The sequence below is a fragment of the Bufo bufo genome, chromosome 2, assembly GCF_905171765.1.
Source record: "Bufo bufo chromosome 2, aBufBuf1.1, whole genome shotgun sequence".
NCBI classification, from domain to species: Eukaryota; Metazoa; Chordata; class Amphibia; order Anura; family Bufonidae; genus Bufo; species Bufo bufo.
In genome coordinates, this window is record NC_053390.1 from 473,408,005 (window position 1) to 473,426,940 (window position 18,936).

General features: G+C 40.6%; 1 protein-coding gene across 1 annotated transcript in view; it reads left to right on the top strand.

The window, feature by feature from the left end:
• SEMA6B (semaphorin 6B) overlaps positions 1-18,936 on the top strand; it is an 808,975-nt gene that overhangs the window by 455,435 nt on the left and 334,604 nt on the right. The window contains exon 9 of the mRNA XM_040419828.1: positions 18,410-18,627. Within this exon, the coding sequence (XP_040275762.1) occupies positions 18,410-18,627 (218 nt within the window). The remainder of the gene's footprint in view (positions 1-18,409; positions 18,628-18,936) is intronic.

The window sequence follows — 18,936 nt, forward strand, 5'->3', positions numbered from 1 at the left end:
GAAGCTTAGGACAGTGCCAAAATATGTGCATAATTGTGCCCTGTTATTTTCTGCATCTCTAACACAGAGAGGGACACTGAGAATCTCAAAGAGTGTAGCTTGAATGGCACCCAATTCCACCATGATATAGGGTGGCCCACAAAAAAGTAGCCTGCCTCCAGCCATAGTATGACAAGATGAAAGAGCAAGTAGATTTTTATTTTATTTTTATTACCCACAAGTCACAAAAGATACTGAAAGTGGTCCCTGTTCACATCTATGCATCTTTGGGCACGTCGGATTATGTTGACTGATACTACTTGCAGCTCTTCAACAGTGATGCTGCGGATAGGGTTTGTGATGTTTTCCTTGCGTTCATCTAGGGTATCTGGATTATTAGTGTGCACTTTCTGTTTTAAATTTCCCCACAGATGAAAATTGCATGTGGACAAGTCTGGGGAATTTCGCTCCTCTGTAAACAGTTCATGAACCCGTGCCAATGGGTTCCGTGTGTTGTGGCCTATTGCCCCATCTTGTTGGAAAAAGCAGAACATTTTATCTTCTGCAGCATCACTGCAAGCAGTATCAGCCAACATAATCTAACGTGCTCAAAGATGCATAGACGTGATTGGGGACCACTTTCAGCATCTTTTGTGACTTGTTAGTAATAAAAAAATAAAAAATCCACTTGTTCATTGATTTTGCCATACTATCGCTGGAGCGGGCTACTTTTTTGTGGGCCACCCTGTATCATGGTGATATTACCATTTTCCAATAACAGACATGGTAAATTCAATGGTGCCTCTAAATAGTACGACTTATCCCCCAAAAAATAAGCCCTCATATGGCTGTATGCATGGAAAATTAAAACAAAAGCTATTAGAACATTGGGAGGAAAAAACTAAATGCAAAACCAAAAATGGGTCCTGTACTATATACTCTCAAATAACAATACAAACAATGGCACAGTTTTCCCACGCCACTTTATGGTGATGCTACATGTGTTGATACAGGGCCGTTGTGCCAACATTAGCACCCTGGTCACTCCTCTCCTTCTGCCTACACATCCTGCATACCACCATGCTTACATCCCCAAGAGACTTGGTAAAAATTCCCACACTGGCAAGTATAGCAATTTCCCTCCACCACTGAGTAATATCTGCCTGTCGCTGCTTATGAACCCGTGCACTGCTAGTGTGTTCCTCACAGGTAGTCTCCCGAGTAGCAGACAGTGTACCTCTCCCGCATTTGTCTACAGATCTGGGTGATTGTCTTAGGTAGGCTCATTTTTTTGTGGGAGGAGGTGACGGTTAGATTAGTAGTATTTTAGGGGGCATACGCCTTTTTGATCGCTTGGTGTTGCACTTTTAGCAATGTTTTTTTTTTTTTTTGACGGTGTTCACCTGAGGGGTTAGGTCATTGATATTTTTATAGAGCCTTTTCTTTTTTTCCCTATTTTTCTAAACTTTATTTTGGGAAAAGGACGCTTTTGTTTTGCTTGAAACTTTTACTGTTTTTGTAAAATTTTATTTTTTTCACTTTTTTCCCCCCACTTTTTTTTGGCCCACTCTGGGACTTCTACTTTTGGGGGTCTGATCCCCTTTATAATGCATTACAATACTCCTGTATTGTAATGCATTGGCTGTAAGTGTATTATGCACTGTAATACACTTACAGCCTTCCTGCCTGTGGGATCCAGGGGGGGGATCTCACAGGGTGTCACGGAAGGCAGCCACGATGCCTAAGGAAGGCATTGGGCTGCCTTCCCTGCCATAAATAAATAAAAAAAAGACATATTAGGTATCGCCGCGTCCGTAATAATCTGCTCTATAAAAATATCATATGACCTAACCCCTCAGGTGAATACCGTAAAAAAAACCTGTAAATTTGCAGCCTTTAATAGTACCAATCAAACCGTCATCTCATCCCCAAAAAAATGAGTGCCTACACAAGTCACCCAAAAAATAAATAAAACTACGGCTTTCAGAATGTTGAGACACTAAAAAACTCATTTTTTTCCAAAAATGTTTGTTATGTAAAACTGAAACAAAAAACTTCATATTTGGTATTGTCGCGTCCGTGACAACATGCTCTATAAAAATACCACATGATCTAACCTGTCAGATGAATGTTGTAAATAACAAAAATTTAAAACTGTGCCAAAACAGCTATTTCTTGTTACCTTACCTCACAAAAAGTGTAATATAGAGCAACCAAAAATCATATGTACCCTAAAATAGTACCAACAAAACTGCCACCTTATCCGGTAGTTTCCAACATGGGGTAACTTTTTTTGAGTTTCTACTCTAGGGGTGCATCAGGGGGGCTTCAAATGGGACATGGTGTCAAAGAATCAGTCCAGCGAAATCTGCCTTCCAAAAACTGTATGGCGTTTCTTTCCTTCTGCGCAATGCCGTGTGCCCGTACAGCAGTTTACGACCACATATGGGGTGTTTATGTAAACTATAGAATCAGGGCCATAAATATTGAGTTTTGTTTGGCTGTTAACCCTTGCTTTGTAACTGGAAAAAAATATTAAAATGGAAAATCTGCCCAGAAAGTGCAATTTTGAAATTGTATCTCTATTTTCTATTAATTCTTATGGAACACCTAAAGGGTTAATAAAGTTTATAAAATCAGTTTTGTATACATTGAGGGGTGTAGTTTTTAAATGGGGTCACTTTTTGGGAGTTTCTACTCTAGGGGTGCATCAGGGGGTCTTCAAATGGGACATGGCAGCTTAAAATTATCCCAGTGAAATCTGCTTTCCAAAAAACCATATGGCGTTCCTTTCCTTCTGCGCAATGCCGTGTGCTTGTACAGCAGTTAATGACCACATATGGGGTGTTTCTGTAAACTACAGAATCAAGGCCATAAATATTGAGTTTTGTTTGGCTGTTAACCCTTGCTTTGTAACTGGTAAAAAATGGATTAAAATGGAAAATCTGCCAAAAAAGTAAAATTCTGAAATTTCATCTCTATTTTCCATAAATTCTTGTGGAACACCTAAAGGGTTAACAAAGTTTGTAAAATCAGTTTTGTATACCTTGAGGGGTGTAGTTTCCAAAATTGGGTCACTTTTTTAGAGTTTCTACTCTAGGGGTGCATCAGGGGGGCTTCAAATGGGACATGGTGTCAAAAAAACAGCCCAGCAAAATCTGCCTTCCAAAAACCGTATGGCATTCCTTTCCTTTTGCGCCCTGCTGTTTATGACCACATATGGGGTTTTTCTGTAAACTACAGAATCAGGGCCATATATATTGAGTTTTGTTTGGCTGTTCATATTGAAATTTTAACTCTATTTTCCATTAATTCTTGTGGAACACCTAAAGGGTTAACAAAGTTTGTAAAAGCAGTTTTGAATACCTTGAGGGGTGTAGTTCGTAAAATGGGGTCATTTTTGGGTGTTTTTTTTATTATGTAAGCCTCACAAAGTGACTTCAGACCTGAACTGGTCCTAAAAAAGTGGGTTTTAGAAATTTTCAGAAAAATTTCAAGATTTTCTTCTAAAATTCTAAGCCTTCTAACGTCCCCAAAAAATAAAATGGCATTCACAAAATGATCCAAACATGAAGTAGACATATGGGGAATGTAAAGTAATAACAATTTTTGGAGGTATTACTATCTGTTTTAAAAGTAGAGAAATAGAAATGTGAAAATTTGCTAATTTTTAAAGAAAATTGGGTAAATTTGGAAATTTTTTATAAATTAAAAAAAAAAATTTACAAAATTTTACCACTGTCATGAAGTACAATACGTCACGAGAAAAGAAACTCAGAATGGCCTGGATAAGTAAAAGCGTTTTAAAGTTATCACCGCATAAAGTGACATATGTCAGATTTGTAAAAAATGGCCTGGTCCTTAACCTCTTCAGGACACATGACGTACCGATACGGCATGTTGTCCTGGTACTTAAGAACACATGACGTACCGGTACATCATGTGTATTTCCGATCGCCGCCCGGCGGGCGGTGATCGGAACAAGGTGCCTGCTCAAATCATTGAGCAGGCACCTAGGCTCAATGCCTAGGGGGTCCTGTGACCTAACCCCTCAGATGAACACCATAAAAAAAAAAAAAACTGTGCTAAATAACCATTTTTTTTGTCACTTTACATCACAAAAAGTACAACAGCAAGTGATCAAAAAGGCGTATGCCCACCAAAATAGTACCAATCTAACCGTCACCTCATCCCGCAAAAAATGAGCGCCTAACTGAGACAATCGCCCAAAAAATAAAAAAAAATATGGCTCAGAATATGGAGACACTAAAACATCATTTTTTTTGTTTTAAAAAAACTGTTATTGTGGAAAACTTACATAAATAAAAAAAGTATACATATTAGGTATCGACCCGTCCGTATCGTCCTGGCTCTATAAAAATATCACATGACCTGTCCCCTCAGATGAACACCGTAAATAATAAAAAATAAAAAATAAAAACTGTGCTAAATAAACCATTTTTTGTCACCTTACATCACAAAAAGTGTAATAGCAAGCGATTGAAAAGTCATATGCACCCCAAAATAGTACCAATCAAGCCATCATCTCATCCCGCAAAAAATGAGACCCTACATAAGATAATCGCTCAAAAACTGAAAAAACTATGGCTCTCAGACTATGGAGACACTAAAACATGATTTTGTTTTTTTGTTTCAGAAATGATATTATTGTGTAAAACTTACATAAATAAAAAAAAAAGTATACATATTAGGTATCGCCGCGTCCGTATCGACCGGCTCTATAAAAATATCATATGACCTAACCTCTCAGAGGAACACGGTTAAAAATAAAAACTGTGCTAAATAACCACCTTACATCACAAACAGTGTAATAGCAAGGGATCAAAAAGTCACACGCGCCCCAAAATAGTGCCAATCAAACCGTCATCTCATCCCACAAAAACCATACCCTACCCAAGATAATCGTCCATATCGACCGGCTCTATAAAAATATCACATGACCTAACCCCTCAGGGGAATACTGTAAAAAAATAAAAATAAAAACGGTGTAAAAAAAGCAATTTTTTTGTCACCTTATAGCACAAAAAGTGTAATAGCAAGCGATCAAAAAGTCACACGCACCCTAATATAGTGCCAATCAAACAGTCATCTCATCCCGCAAAAATTATACTCTACTCAAGATAATCGCCCAAAAACTGAAAAAACTATGGCTCTCAGACTATGGAAACACTAAAACATGATTTTTTTTTGTTTCAAAAATGAAATCATTGTGTAAAACTTACATAAATAAAAAAAGTATACATATTAGGTATCGCCGCGTCCGTGACAACCTGGTCTAAAAAATACCACATGATCTAACCTGTCAGATGAATGTTGTAAATAACAAAAAATAAAAACTGTGCCAAAACAGCTATTTCTTGTTACCTTGCCTCACAAAAAGTGTAATATAGAGCAACCAAAAATCATATGTACCGTAAACTAGTACCAACAAAACTTCCACCCTATCCCGTAGTTTCTAAAATGGGGTCACTTTTTTGGAGTTTCTTCTCTAGGGGTGCATCAGGGGGGCTTCAAATGGGACATGGTGTAAAAAAAAACAGTCCAGCAAAATCTGCTTCCAAAAACCGTATGGCATTCCTTTCCTTCTGCACCCTGCCGTGTGCCCGTACAGCAGTTTACGACCACATATGGGGTGTTTCTGTAAACTACAGAATCAGGGCCACAAATATTGAGTTTTGTTTGGCTGTTAACCCTTCCTTTGTAACTGGAAAAAAAATATTAAAATAGAAAATCTGCCAAAAAAGGTAAATTTTGAAATTGTATCTCTATTTTTCATTAATTCTTGTGGAACACCTAAAAGGTTAACAACATTTGTAAAAATCAGTTTTGAATACCTTGAAGGGTGTAGTTTCTTAGATGGGGTCACTTTTATGGAGTTTCTACTCTAGGGGTGCATGAGGGGGGCTTCAAATGGGACATAATGTAAAAAAAAAACAGTCCAGCAAAATTTGCCTTCCAAAAACCGTATGGCATTCCTTTCCTTCTGCGCTTTGCCGTGTGCCGTACAGCAGTTTACGACCACATATGGGGTGTTTCTGTAAACTACAGAATCAGGGCCATAAATATTGAGTTTTGTTTGGCTGTTAACCCTTGCTTTGTAACTAGAAAAAAAATATTAAAATAAAAAATATGCCAAAAAAGTGAAATTTTTTAATTTTATCTCTATTTTCCATAAATTCTTGTGTAACACCTAAAGGGTTAACAACGTTTGTAAAATCAGTTTTGAATATCTTGAGGGGTGTAGTTTCTAGAATGTGGTCATTTTTGGGTGGTTTCTATTATGTAAGCCTCACAAAGTGACTTCAGACCTGAACTCGTCCTTAAAAAGTTGGCTTTTGAAAATTTCTGAGAAATTTCAAGATTTACTTCTAAACTTCTAAGCCTTATAACGTCCCCCAAAAATAAAATGTCATTCTCAAAATGATCCTAACATCAAGTAGACATATGGGGAATGTAAAGTAATAACTATTTTTGTAGGTATTACTATGTATTATGGAAGTAGAAAAATTGAAACTTGGAAATTTGCTAATTTTGGTATTTTTTTATAAATAAAAATGAATTTTTTTTACTTCATTTTACCAGTGTCATGAAGTACAATATGTGCCGAAAAAACAGTCTCAGAATGGCCTGGATAAGTCAAAGCGTTTTAAAGTTATCACCACTTAAAGTGACACTGGTCAGATTTGCAAAAAAATGGCCTGGTCCTGGAAGGGTTAAACTATTCTGGACTGCCCATATTATGTCATGTGTTTGAAAGCGTCTGTTTGTTGACAACATCTGAGTTAGAGACACACTTGTGGATTTATTTAACCCCTTAAGGACATAGGACGTACCGGTACGCCCTATTTCCCGAGTCCTTAAGGACCAAGGACGTACCGGTACGTCCTAACTTTTAAATCGGGATTCCGGCGCCCGAGGGGTTAAACGGAACGGGATTTTGGCTGAAATCCTTTAGCCGGCATCCTGTGACAACGCCAGGGGGGGTGATGTGACCCCCCCGTGTCGGCGATCGCAGCAAACCGCAGGTCAATTCAGACCTGCGGTTTGCTGCGCTTTTTGCAGTTTCTGATGCCCGCGGTCCCTGACCGCGGGGATCAGAAACTTTAGAGTGGCTAAAATCTATATTTTTCACCCCCCCCCTGCACCCCTGCATTATTTGATGCCGGCGGGTGGTGCGGGGGGGGTGTCGCAGGCGGTGGGGGCGTTGCGGGAGGCGGGCGGTGCCGCAGGCGGGATCGCGATCCCCCGCCTCCCCATGAATGATCGTTGGCTTCTAGTGGTTATACCAGGGTGCCAGCACATTGCTGGCACCCTGGTATAAACGGCTGACATCTGTGCAGATGTCAGCCGTTTAACCCTTTCCATACCGCGGTCCGTACGGACCGCTGAATGGAAAAAGTTAACTGTCATCGGTCAGGGAGCTCCCTCCCTCTCCATCGGGGGGCTGCTGTGCCTTTGCAGCCCCCCGATGGAGAGGGAGAGAGCCCCCAGAGAGCCCCCCTCAGCCCCGTGCTTACCCTTCCCCGTCTGCGAAGTTCTGAGCAGACGGGGAGGGTTCCCATGGCAACAGGACGCCTGCTCAGGCGTCCTGCTGTCCATGGTGCTGAACAGATCTATGCTGAAAGCATAGATCTGTTCAGTGTAAGTAAAATACAGTACAGAACAATATATATTGTACTGTACTGTATTATACAGACATCAGACCCACTGGATCTTCAAGAACCAAGCGGGTCTGGGTCAAAAAAATGTAAAGAAAAAGTGAAAAAAGTTAAGAAAAAAAAAAAAAACATTTATCACTGAATAAAAATTTAAAAAATAAAATAAACTACACATATTAGGTATCGCCGCGTCCGTAACGACCTGATCTATAAAATAGTCATGTTACTTTCCCCGCACGGTGAACGCCATAAAAATAAAAAAATAAAAACTATGAGAAAATTGAAATTTTGCCAACCTTACTTCCCAAAAAAGGTAATAAAAGTGATCAAAAAAGTCGATCAAGTCAATCCGTCATCTCATCCCGCAAAAAATGAGACCCTACTCAAGATAATCGCCCAAAAGCTGAAAAAACTATGGCTCTTAGACTATGGAAACACTAAAACATGATTTTTTTTTGTTTCAAAAATGAAATCATTGTGTAAAACTTACATAAATAAAAAAAAAGTATACATATTAGGTATCGCCGCATCCGTATCGACCAGCTCTATAAAAATATCACATGACCTAACCCCTCAGATGACCACCGTAAAAAAATAAAAATAAAAACTGTGTAAAAAAAGCCATTTTTTGCCATCTTACATCACAAAAAGTGTAATAGCAAGCGATCAAAAAGTCATATGCACCCCAAAATAGTGCCAATCAAACCGTCATCTCATCCCGCAAAAAATGAGACCCTACTCAATATAATCGCCCAAAAACTGAAAAAACTATGGCTCTTAGACTATGGAGACACTAAAACATTTTTTTGGTTTTAAAAATGAAGTTATTGTATAAAAGTTACATAAATAAAAAAAAAATGTATACATATTAGGTATCGCCGCGTCCGTGACAACCTGCTCTATAAAATTACCTCATGATCTAACCTGTCAGATGAATGTTGTAAATAACAAAAAAAAAAAACGTGCCAAAAAAGCTATTTCTTGTTACCTTGCTGCACAAAAAGTGTAATATAGAGCAACCAAAAATCATATGTACCCTAAACTAGTACCAACAAAACTGCCACCCTATCCCGTAGTTTCTAAAATGGAGTCACTTTTTTGGAGTTTCCACTCTAGGGGTGCATCAGGGGGGCTTCAAATGGGACATGGTGTCAAAAAAACCAGTCCAGCAAAATCTGCCTTCCAAAAACCGTATGGCATTCCTTTCCTTCTGCGCCCTGCCGTGTGCCTGTACAGCTGTTTACGACCACATATGGGGTGTTTCTGTAAACTACAGAATCAGGGCCATAAATAATGAGTTTTGTTTGGCTGTTAACCCTTGCTTTGTAACTGGAAAAAAAATATTAAAATGGAAAATCTGCCAAAAATTTGAAATTTTGAAATTGTGTCTCTATTTCTTGTTACCTTGCTGCACAAAAAGTGTAATATAGAGCAACCAAAAATCATATGTACCCAAAACTAGTACCAACAAAACTGCCACCCTATCCCGTAGTTTCTAAAATGGAGTCACTTTTTTGGAGTTTCCACTCTAGGGGTGCATCAGGGGGGCTTCAAATGGGACATGGTGTCAAAAAAACCAGTCCAGCAAAATCTGCCTTCCAAAAACCGTATGGCATTCCTTTCCTTCTGCGCCCTGCCGTGTGCCTGTACAGCTGTTTACGACCACATATGGGGTGTTTCTGTAAACTACAGAATCAGGGCCATAAATAATGAGTTTTGTTTGGCTGTTAACCCTTGCTTTGTAACTGGAAAAAAAATATTAAAATGGAAAATCTGCCAAAAATTTGAAATTTTGAAATTGTGTCTCTATTTTCCATTAAATCTTGTGCAACACCTAAAGGGTTAACAACGTTTGTAAAATCAGTTTTGAATACCTTGAAGGGTGTAGTTTCTTAGATGGGGTCACTTTTATGGAGTTTCTACTCTAGGGGTGCATCAGGGGGGCTTCAAATGGGACATGGTGTCAAAAAAACAGTCCAGCAAAATCAGCCTTCCAAAAACCAAACGGCGCACCTTTCACTCTACGCCCTACTGTGTGCCCGTACAGTAGTTTACGGCCACATATGGGGTGTTTCTGTAAACAGCAGAGTCAGGGCAATAAAGATACAGTCTTGTTTGGCTGTTAACCCTTGCTTTGTTAGTGGAAAAAATGGGTTAAAATTGAAAATTAGGCAAAAAAATGAAATTCTCAAATTTCATCCCCATTTGCCAATAACTCTTGTGCAACATCTAAAGGGTTAACGACGTATGTAAAATCAGTTTTGAATACCTTGAGGGGTGTAGTTTCTTAGATGGGGTCACTTTTAGGGAGTTTCTCCTCTAGGGGTGCATCAGGGGGCTTCAAATGGGACATGGTGTCAAAAAACCAGTCCATAAAAATCAGCCTTCCAAAAACCATACGGCGCACCTTTCCCTCTACGCCCCGCTGTGTGGCCGTACAGTAGTTTATGGCCACATATTGGGTGTTTCTGTAAACGACAGAGTCAGGGCAATAAAGATACAATCTTGTTTGGCTGTTAACCCTTGCTTTGTTAGTGGAAAAAATGGGTTAAAATGAAAAATTAGACAAAAAAATTAAATTCTCAAATTTCCTCCCCATTTGCCAATAACTCTTGTGCAACACCTAAAGGGTTAATCATGTATGCAAAATCAGTTTTGAATACCTTGAGGGGTGTAGTTTCTTAGATGGGTCATTTTTGGGTGGTTTCTATTATGTAAGCCTCGCAAATCGACTTCAGACCTGAACTGGTCCCTAAAAATTTAGTTTTTGTAAATTTCTGAAAAATTTCAAGATTTGCTTCTAAACTTCTAAGCCTTATAACATCCCCAAAAAATAAAATATCATTCCCAAAACAATTCACACATGAAGTAGACATATGGGGAATGTAAAGTCATCACAATTTTTTGGGGTATTACTATGTATTACAGAAGTAGAGAAACTGAAACTTTGAAATTTGCAAATTTTTCCAAATTTTTGGTAAATTAGGTATTTTTTTTGTGCAAAAAAAATAATTTTTTTGACTTCATTTTACCAGTGTCATGAAGTACAATATGTGATGAAAAAACAATCTCAGAATGGCCTGGATAAGTCAAAGCGTTTTAAAGTTATTAGCACTTAAAGTGACACTGGTCAGATTTCAAAAAATGGCCTGGTCCTTAAGGTGAAAATGAGCCCGGTCCTTAAGGGGTTAAATGCACACCTGAAACACACTGCTTCCTTGTCTAGCATCATGGGAAAGTCTAAAGAAATCAGCCAAGATATCAGGAAGAGAATTGTGCAATTGCACAAGTCTGGCTCAACCTTGAGTGCAATTTTAAGATACCTGAAGGTGCCTCGTTCATCTGTACAAACAATTACGGTATACGCAAGTACAAACAAGATGGGAAAGTCAAGCCATCATACCGCTCAGAAAGGAAACAGGTTCTGTGTCCCAGAGATGAACGTGCTTTGGTCCGACATGTGCATATCAACCCAAGAACAAAATCAAAAGACCTTGTGAAGATTATGGTGGAAGCTGGTAAGATTGTGTCAATATCCTCAGTGAAACGAGTACTGTATCAACATGGGCTGAAAGGCCACTCTGCCAGGAAGAAGCTATTACTACAAAACATAAACAAGCCAGATTAATGTTGGCAAATGCACACAGGAACAAAAACCTACATTTTTGGAGATATGTCCTGTGGTCTGATGAAACAAAAATTGAACTTTTTGGCCATAGTGACCATCGTTACGTTTGGAGGAAAAAGGGAGAAGCTTGGAAGCCTAAGAACACTATCCCAACTGTGAAACACGGAGGTGGCAGCATCATGTTGTGGGGTTGTTTTGCTGCAGGAAGGACTGGTGCGCTTCACAAAATAGATGGCATCATTAAAGAAAGAAGATTCTGTGGAAATAATGAAGCAACATCTCAAGACATCAGCCAGGAAGTTAAAGCTTGGGCGGAAATACATCTTCCAAATGGTCAATGACCTGAAGCATGCTGCCAAACTGGTTACAAAGTGGCTTAAGGATAACAAAGTCAATGTTTTGGAGTGGCCGTCACAAAGCCCTGATCTCAATCCTATTGAAAATTTATAGGCAAAGCTGAAAAGGCAGGTGCGAGCAAGGGGACCAACAAACATGGCTCAGTTACACCAGTTTTGTCAGGAGGAATGGGCCCAAATTCCGACCAACTATTGTGAGAAGCTTGTGGAAGGATATCCAAAATGATTGACCCAAGTCATACAGTTTAAGGGCAATGGTACCAAATATTAATGAAATGTATGTAAACTTTTGACTTTGCAGAAAGTAATAAAAATGCCTTAAAACATTTTCTCTCTCTGATTATTCTGGCATTTGGCAAATAATAATAATAATAATGGCAATCCTAATTGACCAAAAACAGGAAAGGTTTATTCTGATTTCATGTCAGATATTGAGAAAAACGTTAATATGTGTCTTTTTATAAAGTGTATGTAAACTTTTGGTTTCAACTGTATGTACAGTCTTATATACTAATCATACATACACACACACACACACACACACACACACACACGTAGCCCATACAGTGACCATCCCTGGAACACCTCCCAGAAACTGTCTTAGCCAATCAGCACAACCCATTTATAGTTTGTAGATACAGTTGTAGAGGTTAACACCTTCCTGTAGGTGGCATCCCTGAGTCCAGAGCTGTCCTTCCTCTAAGGGACAAACAGACTTGCAAAACAGGTCACCGCCGGCCGTGGCTATTCCCAGGTCTGGAAGCATCATAAAGGATGTGTTCACAGGTGTGCTCTTTAGGGGGCAAGGCCCTGTATTGTCTCTTTAAGCATGGTGACTCTTGATTTAACTGATGAAACAGCAGTGTCTATTGTCTGTTAATCAGATTGGACTTGTCTACTGCTATTGCTTTGTGGGAGAGTTGTTTAGATATTTAAAGCCCAATTCCACTCTGTTGTAAAGGTCTCAAGTCTGGAGTCAATAAAATGTTGGGCTTCCAACAGATACTAGCACACTAGAACCTATTGCTTAGGCTACTTTCACACCTGCGTTCAGGTGTCCGCTCGTGAGCTCCGTTTGAAGGGGCTCACGAGCGGCCCTGAACGCAGCCGTCCGGCCCCAATGCATTCTCAGTGGAGGCGGATCCACTGAGAATGCATCCGCCTGCCAGCGCTCAGCCTCCGCTCCGCTCAGTGAGCGGACACCTGAACGCTGCTTGCAGCCTTCGGGTGTCCGCCTGGCCGTGCGGAGGCGAGCGGATCCGTCCAGACTTAGAATGGAAGTCAATGGGGACGGATCCGCTTGAAGATGACACCATATGGCTCAATCTTCAAGCGGATCCGTTCCCCATTGACTTTCAATGTAAAGTCTGAACGGATCCGCTCAGGCTACTTTCAGACTTAGAAAATTTTCTAAGTAATAATGCAGACGGATCCGTTCTGAACGGATGCAAACGTCTGCATTATCGGAGCGGATCCGTCTGATGAAACATCAGACGGATCCGCTCCGAACGCTAGTGTGAAAGTAGCCTTAGGCACCCACAGGCCTTAAGTACACCAAGGTGAGCAGCCAGTGGCTCATAAAGATTAGGGTGCACATGCTGGCCATTGAAAAGCCGGTGTTCTGCCAGATTCCTATACCTGGCAGAATGCTATACCTGGAAGTGATGCGGCCGCATCGGAATCAGCTGGAGGAGGGAGGGTGTGTGTGGATCTGCGCAAGCGCAGATCCACTGGATTCATAAAAATAATTGCACCGCCACGGGAGAAGCATGCCTCAGGGGTAGGTAGATTTTTCAGTGCAAAATGTTCCAACAGATCTCCCTACCCCTGAGTGCGCACTCCTCATCTGGAGCAGTTCAGCCTCACCACATAGCAAAGGTGATGGCAGAATATTGGGGTGGTGGGGTCACCACATAGCAGAGTTGAGTGCGCTCCCTGAGTGCGCATGCGCGATGTACGGTTTCGCGCTTGCAAATGAAGTAGGTGCTTATCCCGCGGGGGTGCAATTATTTTTACGAATCCAGTGGATCTACACTTGCGCAGATCCACACACACCTTCCTCCAGCTGATTCCAGTGCGGCCGCATCACTTCCGGGTATAGCATTCTGCCAAGATATAGGAATCTGGCAGAACACCAGATCGAGTGCACACACGTGCATTATGGAAAGAGCAAGATAGGTTGAACCAGCAAGCAACCTGCAGCCTGCATGGAGGGACAGAGCTACCAGCCACTGTAACAACTATTTCTTACTACCTGTACCATGAGCCACTCAAGAAAGGCAGAGGGAGATTATGGAGGTTAACAAATGGCTCAAGAACTGGTGTAGGAAGGAGGGGTTTGGGTTCCTGGAGAACTGGGCCAACTTCTCTGTCGGCTACGGGCTCTATCATAGGAATGGGCTGAACCTCAATGGGTTTTGGGGGAGAAGATGTCTAGAAGATTGGAGAAGTGTTTAAACTAGGGACTGGGAGGGAGGGTAATTACATTATAGGAGGGGAAGATAGATGGGGAAGGTAATGGAACTGGGAGAGGAATGAAAGGGCGAACTAGAACAGTTCATAAGTAAAAAAATATACATAAACCTCTCAATTGTATGTATACTAATGCCAGAAGCCTGACTAATGAAACTGGGGAACTGGAATTAGTGATGTGAGAGGAGGACTATGACATAGTGGGAATAACTGAGACATGGCTGGATGATAGCTATGACTGGGCGGTTAACATATAGGGTTACAGTCTGTTTAGAAAGGATCCTCAAACCCGGAGAGGGGGAGGGGTTTGCCTTTATGTAAATTCCTGTCTAAAGCCCACACTTAGGAAAGATATAAGTGAGGGACATGAACATGGGGAGTCACTGTGGGTACATGGAGCCAAAAACAACAATAAAATACTAATAGGAGTTTATTATAAGCCACTTAATGTACCAAAGCCCACAGAAAATCTACTTCTAAATTAGATACATGAGGCGACAAATCATGAGGTCGCTATTATGGGGGACTTCAACTACCCAGATATAGACTGGGAAACTGAAACCTGTACATCTCATAAAGGAAACAGGTTCTTGGCAATAACCAACTGGTTCAGGACCCAACTGGAGGGACGGCCATACTGGACTTGGTACTAACCAATAGACCTTACAGTTCAGCAGATGGGCAGGTTCGGGGACATCTGGGAAATAGTGACCATAAGATAATAACCTTTCAATTGTCATTCAAAAGAACAAAAATACCAAACTTCAAAAAAGCTAAATTTAGCCAACTAAGAGAGGCCGTTGGCATAACTAACTGGGACAAAGTCCTCAAAAATAAAAATACAGCCACAAAATGGGATATTTTTAAAAGCATCCTAAACTCTAATTGTGAGAGGTACATTTCTTATGGGAATAAAAGGGTAAGGAACAATAAAAAAAACAATGTGGATAAATAGAATTGTAAAGAAAGCAATAAATAACAAAAAGAAAGCATTTAAATCACAAAAACAGGAGGGTTGCAAGGAAGCATTGAAAAAATACAAGGAAAAAATAGAATATGTAAAAAACAAAAGCAGCCAAACTAGAGAAAGAGAGATTAATTGCTAAAGAGAGTAAAACTAACCCAAAAATGTTCTTCAATTATATAAATGGTAAGAAGTATAAATCTGATGGTGTCGGCCCGTTACAGAGTGATGAGGGGAGAGTTGCAGACAGCGATGAGGAGAAAGCAAAGCTATTAAATATTTTTTCTCCACTGTATTCACTGAGGGAAATAAACTGTCAGATGAAATGCAAAATGTAAAAGTAAATTACACATTAAAAGTTCCCTGTCTAACCCAGGAAGAAGTGGAGCTGCATCTTAAAAAGATGAAAATAGACAAATCGCCAGGACCAGATGGCATACACCGCCGTATCCTAAGAGAATTAAGTAATGTCATAGCCAGACGCTTATTTCTGATATTTAAGGACTTTATATTGATAGGGAGTGTTCTATGGGATTGGCTTATAGCAAATGTGGGGCCAATATTCAAAAAGGTCCAAAAACATAGCCCAGAAGCTATAGGCCGGTAAGTTTAACATCTTTCGTGGGTAAACTGTTTGTAGGTTTTCTAAGAGATGCTATCTCGGAGTAACTCAACAAAAATAAACAAACAAATAACCCTATATCAGCATGGCTTCATGAGGGATCGGTCATCTCAAACTAATTTAGGCTACTTTGACACTCGCGTTTTGGCTTTATGTTTGTGAGATCTGTTCAGAGCTCTCACAAGCAGTCCAAAACGAATCAGTTTTGCCCTAATGCATTCTGAATGGAAAAGGATCTGCTCAGAATGCATCAGTTTGCCTCCGGTCAGTCTCCATTCCGTTCTGGAGGCAGACACCAAAACCCTGCCTGCTACAGAGGGATTTGGATAGATTGGAGGCTTGGGCAGAGAAGAGGCAGATGAGGTTTAACACTGACAAATGTAAGGTTATGCACATGGGAAGGAAAAATACATGTCACCCGTATATACTCAATGGTAAAACACTGGGTACCATTGACATAGAAAAGAACTTAGGAATTTTAGTAGACAGCAAACTAAGCTGCAGAAACCAGTGTCAGGCAGTTGCTTCCAAGGCCAATAAGATAATGGGTAGCATCAAAAGGGGCATAGATGCCTGATATGAGAACATAGTCCTACCACATATGGAGTACTGTGTAAACTATGTTACTAAACTATGTTACAGTAAAAAGGGTATATAATATGAAACTATCAGACTACCATAACCTGTCTAGCACACTGGCATATCCAATCAAGATGTCATATTAGCTACCTGCATTATCAAGAAATGGCGAACTTACCTTGCAACATCTCTATCACTAAATGGGCCTTGCCTACAAGAAGAATAGCCACCAACTAGATAACCCTGAGCAGTCCATTTTGGCAGTATGGAATACTACCTTGCGGTCGCCATATAGCTGCTAGCAAGTGGAGTTAACTGGGTCACAACCAGAGAATATCTACTACAGAGACAATACTGACAAAAATCTTGGTCTGGATCCCTGCAGGGCTGCTGCTGCATCTTCCTGTTGCCCAGATCAAAATATCCGGCGATCCGGGGGAGCAGTCAATTGCAGGCCGTGACAAGGATGAGCCTCCCTAGCGTCACCCGAGAGATGCAGTGGTAGCCGTGCAGGTATCCGGAGCGACGCGAGTGACGGGGAGCAGGTAAGTATACAAAGGGCCCGGGCATTGGGGGTGTCATTATAGGCGTTGGATAACCCCTTTAAGGGTTTTCAGCTGCACCCTGTCAACAATGGCCTACACCTTGGCAGGATCCATGCAAAAACTGAGAGAATATACTCCAGAAAATTTACTGACTGAGGCTACTTTCACACTAGCGTTCGGAGCGGATCCGTCTGATGTTTAATCAGACGGATCCGCTCCGATAATGCAGACGTTTGCATCCGTTCAGAACGGATCCGTCTGCATTAAAACTTAGAAAATTTTCTAAGTCTGAAAGTAGCCTGAGCGGATCCGTTCAGACTTTACATTGTAAGTCAATGGGGAACGGATCCGCTTGAAGATTGAGCCATATGGTGTCATCTTCAAGCGGATCCGTCCCCATTGACTTACATTGTAAGTCTGGACGGATCCGCTCGCCTCCCCACGGCCAGGCGGACACCCGAACGCTGCAAGCAGCGTTCAGGTGTCCGTTCACTGAGCGGAGCGGAGGCTGAGCGCTGGCAGGCGGATGCATTCTCAGTGGATCCGCCTCCACTGAGAATGCATTAGGGCCAGACGGATGCGTTCGGGGCCGCTCGTGAGCCCCTTCAAACGGAGCTCACGAGCGGACACCCGAACGCTCGTGTGAAAGTAGCCTGAGTCTCTAACACAATTTTCTTGTTTGGAAAACAGAAAGTTTCACATAATTTTTTTTATCACAGCACAAACCTAAGAAACCTAGGCCTAAGAGAAAATTTGTATGTTGTCTAAATAAACAACCAATATTACCCACACGCCAGTCAGTTACATAACATAGATAGTGGGTAAAGACTCCAAGATATAGACTGCTGTACACTTGTAATGCATAGCACGAACCAACACAGAAATCTAAGGAGTCATGAAACAGATCATACCTTAGGACATCCTGACAAGTGGAGTTTTCAGGCCATTTACCATCCTGGAGTCTATTAGGTAGGCAGCAGCCCCATAGTTAACACTACAAAATACTGGCAGCAAAACTTTGGAGGAACAGAAAAAATATACCTGCATGCCTAAATGAGCTTCTTCCAACCCACCTATACATTGAAGCTTTCTTTCAGTGCCAGGACACATTAAAGTTCCCCAGCCTGGCTGGCCACCTCAGGGTGTTCGAGAGGGAGGACAGTATACTACAGAGAAACATACAAACAGAGGAGAGTGGAATGCTGTTTATATATAATGGTGACAGAAGGTGATTAGAAGGATATTGTTGTTAAGACTACTATGCGTGCCAAGAACAGTTAAAAAGGAGTTATCGGCAATTATTCACTCAGCCCCAGAACTTTTTCTTTATTTCTTTGCTTGTATATACAGCCTGAACTACAAGGGATCAGGCATTCAATAGAAGCTTGTTTGAAGTCATTGTATCCTAGTAGCTTATGAGATTATGTATCATTGTTTTTTTTTAAATACAATAGGTATTTACTTAAGATGCAAAACTCCTTGTGGAAACACTGATCCTGTTTTTGAAGTACAATACTGCATGATTGCTTGCATCTCTTTATCCTTTCTGGATATTCACTATAACTGTGTTTTCTGAACTCTTCAGGTACTGGTATCACGTGTTGCTCGTGTATGCAAAAATGACATGGGGGGATCTCAACGTGTTCTGGAAAAGCAGTTCACATCCTTTCTTAAAGCTCGCCTTAACTGTTCCATCCCAGGAGACTCTCATTTTTACTTCAATGTAATACAATCATCCAGTGAAATTCTAACATTAGAAGGAAAACCCATTGTTCTTGCTCTCTTCTCCACTCCAGCTAACAGGTAACCTTCCTTTGAAACATGAGAGAAATAAATCTATTTTAAGCATATCCGTACAGTAAAATGTTTAACAATTAGGGCAGCAATTATACAATTTTATTGTTATCTTTAATTGTAGTTACCACATTGTTTAGTCATCCTTTACATTTTCCCCCATCACTACATTATGCAATGGAAAACAATCACACGTGACTTTGCATTATGGTAAAGATACAGCACATTCAAAAAGTCTTAGACCCTTTCAATTTTGTTATTCTATGGCCTTGTGCTAAAAAAAAAATTATTATTTTTTCCCTATCATTCTGCACTCAA